Raw genomic sequence first — 10,762 nt, 5'->3', positions numbered from 1 at the left:
TGTGTGTGTGTGTGTGTGTATATATATATATATATATAGAGAGAGAGAGAGAGAGAGAGAGAGAGAAGAGAGGAGGAGGGGGGGGTATACAGACAAAAATACTTAAATACAAAGCATTTGAATTTAACATACTTATTTGTTTCTGCTTCATCTTCAATGTCCATATCAATTGTGTTTTCTCTGAAAAGAGATAGTTATTATTTCCTGATTTCATAAACTACTTGTAATAATAAATAGAAAATAAAATATTGTTTTGCTCATTATCATTTATTAAAATGACTACATAGGTATAAATTATTTTTAAATTAATTTTTTAAATTAATAAACTACATTCCCTTTTATATTTTTATTGTATAAAAACAGACTTTGCGTTCACTAAAAAATAAATTAAATTATATAAGTAGAAACTCACATTCTAGCCCACAAAATATTGTCGATATGGCATCTGGATGAAGATGAGCTTTCATTTTATTTAATTTATATCATTTTTCTTCGAAATGCAAATGACACAACTGACAATTCTAATATGCATATTCTGAACCTTTTGGTTCTAAGTCCAACCTTTCACATGTTTATACTCATTGCAGCTTGTAACTATCTACAGTTAGATATTTTATCAATAAAATATTTTATCAATAAAAATGTATCAATAAAAATAGAATTGAAAATTGATTTATATAAAGTATTAAAAACAACATACTTTTCATGTTCTTTTGGAAATTGGAAAAAATAATGCTCTAAATTAAATTTTTTTGTGCACGCTGGTACTGCATACTATACGTTTTTTCATTTAATCATTTTGTTTTTTTTTTACAATTTTTTGGAATTGACAGCACCTAAAACAGAAAGCTAAGATCAAAGTACTCTTCCAAGAGAATTGCCTATATAATTATATAAGTTTACTATTCTTTCAAAAAGAAATCTTTCTTGTTCGGTTTTTTTGTCATTTTTACTTCACTTTTTCATTTCACTTCACTTTTTCACGAGATTAGTCTCCTTGAGATTTCTCACACAATACTTCACAAATAGCAATAAAGAAGGAGGTTCTTCTTTGCGTGAAAATGACCTCGATTCTAACGCAGAGTCGATACAATCAGAATCGAAAATGCCGCTTATGCGATGAGTAACAAAAAACAATATGAAAAATACGAAAGTAAAAGAGTAACATAAAACTCAATTGCGCGTCATTTGAAGCCAGTCACACTATTCCAAAATGATGCAACAACACTCGACCACATCGACAAACGAGCACAAACTTCAGAACTAAAGAAGGAGGAAAGCACTTAGGAGACGGGGCACTTACTTATTATACACGCATGCGCGTGTATAATAAGTTCCATTTTTATCAACATAAAATCAGGAGAATTGCGTTACAGTAAAAGTACCTTTAAGGTGCCTTTACATGGCAGCGTCAGCGTCGAGCGTCAGAGCATGCGCAATGATATGTTTATTATATGTTAATAATTTTATTGTAATTGAATTTTATGTACGAGATATACTAATAATGGAATTTTGTAGTTTAATGTAAATAAATTTTAAGCATTATATTAGGATAGTAATATATATTAAAATATAACCTTTTATAATTTATCATTTTGTGTCAAGAAGCTGCGCAAAAGATTATTACGCAGAGTCTGGAGATTCAAACTGCGCAGTAATCAGCAGTAATCTTCTGCGCAGATGCTTGACTTTTTTGACGCTTGCATGTAATGGCACCTTAATAAGTTTGTCACATGCTCCAGAGAGTGCTTGGATCACAAGTAAAATAGCAGTTGGAGCAATTGCATTCATGTGCTCCAATATTCAGTGATACAAATTTTTTTTAGAACTTAGAACAAGTGAACAAGAATTTAGAACAAGTGAATATGTCACCTAACCTAATCCGTGATACCACTCAGACATGTGCCTCGTTTCGTTTCGGGTATTTTGTATTTTATTTACATTACCTCGTAATGTAAATAAGATTAGCCTAGAGTGATAATTTTTATTATATGTTAGTTCGTTGACATTGGATGGGATTACATAAATACGTTTTTTTTTTTATTATCATGACGAAGACTTTGTAAGTCGAAACGAGGCACACGTTTAAAATTTATAGCGTTATACAAATGTAATGAAAGATAAATTTTATTAGTTAATTATATTTGCCATTTTTTTTAAAAAGCATTGACATTTTAATTTATTGCATTGTATTGCATGAACCTACTTTTCTATATAAAATTATATTATATTTTTATATTATATTATATTTTATTTTATTTTATTATATTAATATTATTTTATTTTATTTTTTAATTTTTCTAATTTCATTTATTTTATTTAATTATTTTTTTTATTTTATTTATTTTGTTTTATTTATTTATTTTATTTTATTATTTTATTTTATTAATATTATACTATATTGTTATATTATATTTTTATATTTATATTAAAAACGCATTTATTAAATGCATTTTTATACAAAATGAATCTGAAATACTTGTTTCAATATAAAACGTTTTCAATCATTACGCATGCGTGCGTTACATGCCCCAATCGTATCACCTTCTGAAGTGAAACAAATGGAGCGTGCTCTTAATTGATCCATGGAGTATGCTCTAATGCGACGCGAACATCTAATCGTCATATTGATTTCGGTGACGCAAGCAAACCTCTTATATACAGTGCCCTGGATATCAATCATGAAACTTTATCCCTAGGATGGAAAGTGAAAAGTGAAAAATTTCTTCATTAATTTCAATGGTAAAAATTTTCACTTTTCACTTTTCATTCTAGGGATAAAGTTTCATTATTAATACTCTGGCTTCGCATAGAAAGCATGATCATAGTTTAACTATAATATGACATGGTAGAAGGATTAGGGGCTCTGCACAATAAAAGGAACAGAAAACAAAGAACAGAGAATAATACCTGTGTTCATAGTTCTTCCTTGAGGAATGAGGATTCCTTGTTCCTCATTTCATATTTCATAAATCTTAATCAAACAAGGAGCCTTATTAACTTCCTTTTAATAAACTAGGTTAAGAGGAGGATAACTTTCATAACCAAACAAATCTTCAAATTTAATTCGTCAGTCTTTTTACTTCTGACAGCTTTTAATTTAAATCTGACGCATCGATAATTATTTTTGATAGCTTTTTTTCGGAAAAAAACTCTAAAAATTTATATTTATTACGTTATTTTGTGTATGGCGGTTTTAATGTGCATCAGTGCTCAATAAGTGCGTCCAATCAAATTCGCTATTAATTTTATTTTTGTCCATTATTGTTGCAAAAATACTTAATCATGACCTTATTTAATCAACAATGCTTTTATAATCTTTATTATTCATAATTCACGATATTAGGTATGCTATATATACCATATATTATGACATGCTACCTTCAGTAGGTTACTAAAATCTCTTAAATATTCCTTCCTTCCAGAAGACTTGAGATCCGTTTATGAAACAAGAAGGCCTTGGAGAATCCTTTGTGGAGGCTTCCTTAAAATAAGGAAGGACTATGAATACGAGTGTAAGAATTTCAATCTATCAGAAACTGTATTCCACAATTCATGATTCCTGATAGGTTGAAATTCTTATTCTCTGTTCTCTGTTCCCTGTTCCTTTTATTGTGCGGAGCTTACATGATGTGCTCCTTACATGATGTGCTCATCATGGTTTGGCCTAACCACGCCTACTTTTACTCCGCGTCGATTCTAAGGTTGCATTTTCATGTTGACGTTCGATTCAAGCGTCAAAATAGGTCACGTGACCAAAATTGACAAATAAGCATCAATTTTGATATGTGACTTGTTTTGACACTAAAAATGAGTCGAGCGTCAGCATGAAAAAGCAGTTTAAAGTCAGATTCACACCTTGACGGAAAAGCGGAAAGCGATAAAACGGAAACTAATCGGAACTCGTAATAGTAGTACGCGATACATTTGTCTGCTTCTGTCTTTCCGCGAATTCTGATTGGTTTCCGCTTTTCCGCTTTTCGTTTTTCCGTCAAGATGTGAACCCGGCCTAAGAGTACGATTACATGGAGCACGGTACGCGATACAGTAACTAAGCAACTAAGTTACCGCGTACCACGCCTATTTCTTTCGCTGGTATTATATAGAGCGCAGTTTGCGGCACAGACTAATAACAAACTCATATTACTATATATTGCTATACACTTTTTAATTAATTTAAACACAGTTATTAAAAAATAATAATAAATAAAATGCCAATTTGAGCCAACACTGGTTATTAGTTTGTATTTTTATACCATATATTCAAAGTGAATATTAAAACGTATACGTTTTGATTTAAGGTTAAGGTGCTCTCAGTATCTCTTCAGTACAAAGAAATTTTTACTTAAACTATTAATTACATGATGATGGATACGGTCAACGCGATGTTGCAACGCTTTGAAGCGTTTTTTAATTTGTCAATTTGTAAAATTCTTTCTTCTAATTGTATCATCAAATGTTTCAAAACATTTGTGGCGAGATTTTGACCACAGCCGATAGCGCATGCGAGTATAAACTATTAATATAAAATGTATAAAATATAAAACGTATAAAAACCTGTGATATCCGAGCTAATCTTGGTCATTAAATTATTAAGTTTAATGACTGTCAAGATTGAAATGTTTCTATACGTTCGTACATGTTCTATTAGACTATTCCATATAATGAAACAAAATTAAGAGTTATAAGACGCGACATAACTGTTTGTAGATACGGATGTAAAATCCAGTTATTAAGTAAATCTGTTAAAAAAAATAAGAATATCGATCAAGTGTGCATAAAAATAATATATTTAAAAAAATTCATACTAATGTAAGTTTGTCACTAGCCCGTGTTGCAAACTGCGCTCAAACCGTGCTCCATGTAATATCAGTGAAAGAAATAAGCGGTACGTGATACGCGGTTTCCTAGTTGCCTAGTTAGTTACTGTACTGCGTACTTTCCATATAATCGCTCTAAGTGCGCAATCTATCAATCGTGAAACGCGAAACATGGGGCGGGTATTCATAGTTCGTTTTTATTTTAAAACCATCTTAAATAAAATATTTTAAGATGTTAATACAGTCCTCGGATTGACTTATGACATCTTAAGATTGACTTAAGACAGTTTTAAATGTAAGAATCAACTATGAATACTGAATCTTTTCTTGCACGAGGAGATTCTGTATTAACTTCATAACGCGAAACAGGTCGATATTTATAGTCGATTCTTACATTTACGACTGTCTTAAGTCAATCTTAAGATATCGTAAGTCCGAGTCTATATTAACATCTTAATGGTCTACAATGAGCAATAAATAGTTGATTAAGGAGTAAGTGTAGAAATCGACCAATCATATTTGATTATTTTTCTCACATTCAACTATGATTGGTCGATTTCTACGCCTATTCTTTAATCCACTACTGCTACTACCCATTGCAAATCATGCATTATGCGTAGTCTACAATGGCAGTATCAGTAATGAATGAGGCTGTAAAGCCTATTCTATAATGGGTAGTAGCAGAGTAAATTATGTATTGTGAAATATACAATTTCCAAATAGGTTAAAATTCTTATTCTCTATTCTCTGTTCCTTTTATTGTGTGGAGCCCCTTACTCTTACAACCTCATCCATTACTAATACTGCCATTGTAAACCACACATAATGTCTAATGCATAAGATGGTTTTAAAATAAAAATGGACTACGAATACCGTCCCATATTTCGCGTTTCGTAGTTATAGGCCTTGCGAAACAAGAAGCAGAGAAACGACAAAGAGCTACTAATTTTAGAGAGAGAGAGAGATGCTTGCAAACTGAGCACATCCATAGCGACACAAATGACAAATGGATCACCTTGTAGTTTGCCAATGTTAAACAAAGATGACATGATCATCGTGTCGCTCGTTGGAAGGCAAATGGATCACCTTGTAGTTTGCCAATGTTAAACAAAGATGACATGATCATCGTGTCGCTCGTTGGAAGGCACACTATGTAATCCTTCCACCATAGAAAGTTATAAACCTATGAGCGAAGCGATTTCACACAAGTTTATAATTTTTCGCGCATAAGGAGCAGAGCTTTTTTTTCAATGAAAACGCATCGAATGAGCCTAATTTCATTAAAGTCGTAAGTGAGATAGCAATTTTAAATAAATACTGACCAAAGTACATGTAATTAGCGCTGCATTAATTATGTGACAGATTTCCTAACCTCAATATCGTCATCAACGATAACATTTTGATTAGGGTTGAGGGCGCCATTTTCCTTTCCCTCATCCGAGAGACACACTCCGAAGAAAAAAAAAATTATAACGTTTAATATCTCAGTTCGCCAGACCGCGTTTTTCTACCGATTCTTTCGTTTTGAGTGAAAACTTTTCGAATAAGCCTAATTTCATTAAAATCGGAGATGAGGTAGTTATTCTAATTATAATTATCCAGTGAGTATAATTATCCAATGAATTTGTGTTTTTAAAGTAATGAATGGTAATTATTTATAACGTATTCGGCCCGAGCAGATTTGCATCAACCTAGGTTAGTTTAATGACGTATTGATGGAATGTAATGTCAATCAATAGTAGAATATTATCTAATCCAAATAGGAGCAAATCCGCTTGGGTCGAAAACGCTATTAGAATAGCCCTCCATCCCCTCCTGTCTCACCTAAAATCTCAATATACTTATTCAACGCGTTTTCATTCAAAACGAAAAAAATCTGGTAAAAAAATGCGACGGTCGGCCTCGTGAATCGAATTATTAAGCATTAAAGTTGGAGACTTTAGAAGTTAAGATATTTGTCCTCCCGATACAGTGCTATGTATACATTCTGCATTAATTACATAAATTCTCTGCTTCACAAGCACAAATTCACTGCATTAAAAACACAAATTCATTGCTTTACAAACACAAATTCATTGCATTAAAAATGAATTTGTGTGTTTTTAAAGCAGTGAATTTTTGTTTTTAAAGTAGTAAATTTGTGTTTTTAAAGCAGTGAACTTGTATTTGTACTTTGAACAGTGAATTTGTGTTTGAAGTACAGAATTTGTTTTTAAAGCAGTGAATTTGTGTAATTAAAGCAGAACATACATATAGCACTGTGTTGAGATGACAGATATCTTGATCTCTAAAATCTCGGACTTTAATGTTTAATAACTCGATCAAGGAGACCCCAGCTGTGTTTTTCTACCAGATTCTTTTGTTTTGAATAAAAACGTATTGAATGAGTATATTTTTATTAAGATTTTATAGATGAGAGAGGAGGAAGGAAGTATTCTAAATAATTATCGTTTTTGACTATGAAAATTTTTCTTATAATTTTTATATGAATTGGAACATTTTTCAGAAAAACTCAGAAATATTCGAAAAGTTTACATATTCTCTCAGAATTTTTCATACAAGTGAATTCTGAAATATTCTGAGATTTCTTATCCCGTAATTTTTAAAAAATATTTTTAAATTTTTCAGAAATTAAAATTTATAATTACAAAAAAATCTTAGAAAATTCTAAGAAAATATAGATTTTTTTGTGAAATGTTTCAATTTGTATAAAAAATGTGAAAAAGTTATAAAAATTATATAGAAAAAGTTCTGAGAAAAATTATATTCTGAAAAATTATATAAAAAAAAGAGAAAAATTTTCACCTATGTATATATAAGCTAGACTGCGTTTGGAAATATCATCCCGAATGTCTCTGTGTGTTTTATCCTTATTACTCACCCAATTGCTTAGTTTACATCGCGCACTTGATACATGTACTAATAACTTTCTATTAAATTATTTTAATTTCAGCAATGTATTCAAAGAATAATGTACTAAATTGGTACAATATGCATTAAAATGATTAATTAAATATCGTATATATGTTTACACGTATCGTTGAAATTAAGATCATTCAATAGAAAGTTACTAGTTAGTATCCATATCAAGTACATGATGTAAATTAGACTTAATGTTAAACGAGGATAAAATGATATAGGGACATTAATATTTCCAAATGCAGTCCTATATTGGGTGCTTTGATAATACAAAATTGACACAAGTCGATACAAAGTTCTCTCTTTGTTGACATTCAGAGAGTGACAAAGATAGAACGATTTTGTGTTGACTTATGTCATCAAATGGAAAGCATTCATTATGTACTAAAAATTTATATTTATCGAATATCCAGTTTTGACTCGATAATAACTCCTGTTATTAGAATTTTGAGTTTACTATAATAATTTTTACATTTAATAATTGTTGATTATTAAATGTAACTTTAAATCCAATATCTTACTTTAACATTACAAAAAAGTAATAGAAAAAAAGAAACGAATCATTTACTTTCTAAATAATGTTAATAGTACATATTTTATACAAAATGTTAATAATACATTACTTTATAAAAAGTAACACACATTATTTTTATGAAGTAAACGTTCCTAATCCTGAATATATACTAATAACATTATATATCACGAATATGTTATATATATATATACATAAAACATTCTTGCAATAATATGATTATCTAAGTAATTTTTGTGCATGTATCGTGTTGTATGATTTTTCTAATATTTTTTTTTAGAATCATTAAGACGAATATTTCTAGGAATTGTTCAGCTTTCAACAAACAATTATCAGGAAAATGGCTCAAGCACAGAGTGCAGAAATTATTGAATTGATGTCAGATGAAGACGAGAAAAAGACAAGAAAAACCAAATCTAAAGGGTATAATAGTAATTGCGTCAATTTTAAATGTTGCTCTGGGATAAATATGAAAGTGGCACCTTCCTTCGCGTGTGCATTCTATGGGGTTTCACTCGAGAAGAAAAAGAAACGTATAATATGTAAAGAATGTTTTAATGCTGCTTTGCAACATCAGAAGGTAATTTTTGTTTTAATATTCGTTATGTTAATAAAAAGATAAAACAAAAATTAAATAAAAAATTAGCATTTTTGAGTTAATAAAAGGAAATTAAACCTTTAAAAAAAGAGATCAATACATTCAGTAGAAGCACATTTGCCTATATTTGCTTATATGGAAGTGTCACAATTCTGATAAGGTGTGAAATTTACTCTAAGAACATTGCATTGTTCGAATTATAGCAGTTTTAAAAAATATTGGATATGGGAATAAGTTTCCGCCCTTTCTTAAAGATGTATTTAAACAATATAAAGTGAGTTCACTCAAAGTATGCTCCATCGGAAGCGACAATTTTCTCCCACCTTTCAGGCTAATAAACGAATTCCTCGAAGGAAGAAATCTGGTTCTTTTGAAGCGTTCCATTTATCAAACATATGAAGGTATCATTTTTGATACCTTCATATCCAAGAATTGAATCGCTCTCCAGAAAGGGTCGATTGCATGGACCGGAACAAATGGAAATCTGAAGAAGTCCGGTGAATACGGCGGGTGGGGTAGAATTTTCCACTTCACTCCTTCCAAATATTTCTTGACCGGTTTTGCAACGTGTGGCCTAACATTGTCATGTAGCAGAATCAGCTTATTGTGCCTATTGTTCCATTCCGGTCGTTTTGTTTCAAATCGCTTCGAATGAATGCCAACTATTGGGCTGAAAAACTTGAACACACACTTTTCAAATACATGTATTGCCGTTTTATCAACACACAAACAGTGCTATTAACGACATCTTTTTAATGGGCGGAAACTTCCTATACCCAATACATTATAATTGAAAGTGAAAAAAAGTTAATTTATAAAAATTATGCATATTCACTATTCTAAAGACGTTCCAATTTAGAATTTAAAAAATATTTTATTGAAAAGTTGCTAATTTTTAAATATGTCACTTATCAATATGCAGTGATATAGTATGAGAATAAATTAAACGTTAAATATAATACAATATAATATAATGCATTAATTGTAAGATACAGAGTTGGCAACCCATGGTTATCCTATAAAAATAACTCGTTATCATTATCGTTTTTTTTCCTCAAAAGTAATTCGTTATCGTTGCTCGTTATTGATTTGCAAAAGTAATTCGTTACTGTTATCGATTTTCAAAATGTAACGAATTGTACTTTTTTTGCTTGATGCTAACAAAAATATAGCGTTTTTCATTGGCAAAACTCAGTATACATTAAAGCCATTGTATTCTAATCTGAATATAAAAATGAAATATCTAATTGATATAATGTCCAAAAGGCATTTTTATCTGATTAAAAAATTTTCAGTACATTTTTTTCGCGTTTATCGCGTTTCTATATTTTTATTAAACATTTCTATTAAACATTTGCGTCGATTTGTGTATATGGATTTAAATTGCACTGATGCGCACTATCTAGGTAGCACAGAAATTTATGATAAATATTTATTAATATTCATCTTGTGAAATGTTATGTAGATATTTCATACATATTTTATATAAAGCTCTATTCGAAATATTATTAAAATATAAACTAAATATTTTATGTAATATTTATGATAAATATAAATAAATATTTCTAACAAGTATTTTCTATTTGAATTACAATGTCTCATTAAGTATCTTCACAGCATTTACTATACATGTATAACAATATTTATGATCTGTGCAATCTAAGATATGCACAAAAATATTTACAAAATATTTAAAATAAATCTTATAAATATTTATAAGTATTTTGTAAATATTTTATAAATATTGTGTGCTGTCTGGGTAGTTCCGTCAAAAAACGCTACTATATGCAGATTTTTACGATAAATATTCTGAAGAGAATTCTACTTTTTGGTAAAGGAATAAAGCTCAAAAATTGATATATATATATATATATATATATATATATATATATA

General features: G+C 29.8%; 1 protein-coding gene and 1 pseudogene across 1 annotated transcript in view; one reads left to right on the top strand and one right to left on the bottom strand.

Annotated features, from left to right (window-relative positions):
• The window catches only part of LOC105620823, a 3,817-nt pseudogene extending 3,019 nt beyond the window's left edge, over positions 1–798 (bottom strand).
• A 5,592-nt stretch (positions 799–6,390) lies between these two features.
• LOC105620791 (histone-lysine N-methyltransferase eggless) overlaps positions 6,391–10,762 on the top strand; it is a 15,791-nt gene continuing 11,419 nt past the window's right edge. The window contains exons 1-2 of the mRNA XM_012202279.1: positions 6,391–6,395; positions 8,587–8,851. Coding sequence (XP_012057669.1) covers positions 6,391–6,395; positions 8,587–8,851 — 270 coding nt within the window. The remainder of the gene's footprint in view (positions 6,396–8,586; positions 8,852–10,762) is intronic.

The sequence above is a fragment of the Atta cephalotes genome (assembly GCF_000143395.1).
Source record: "Atta cephalotes unplaced genomic scaffold scaffold00029, whole genome shotgun sequence".
NCBI lineage: Eukaryota > Metazoa > Arthropoda > Insecta > Hymenoptera > Formicidae > Atta > Atta cephalotes.
The sequence above is the reverse complement of the archived record's forward strand: the minus strand, read 5'-3'. Positions and strand labels throughout refer to the sequence as shown.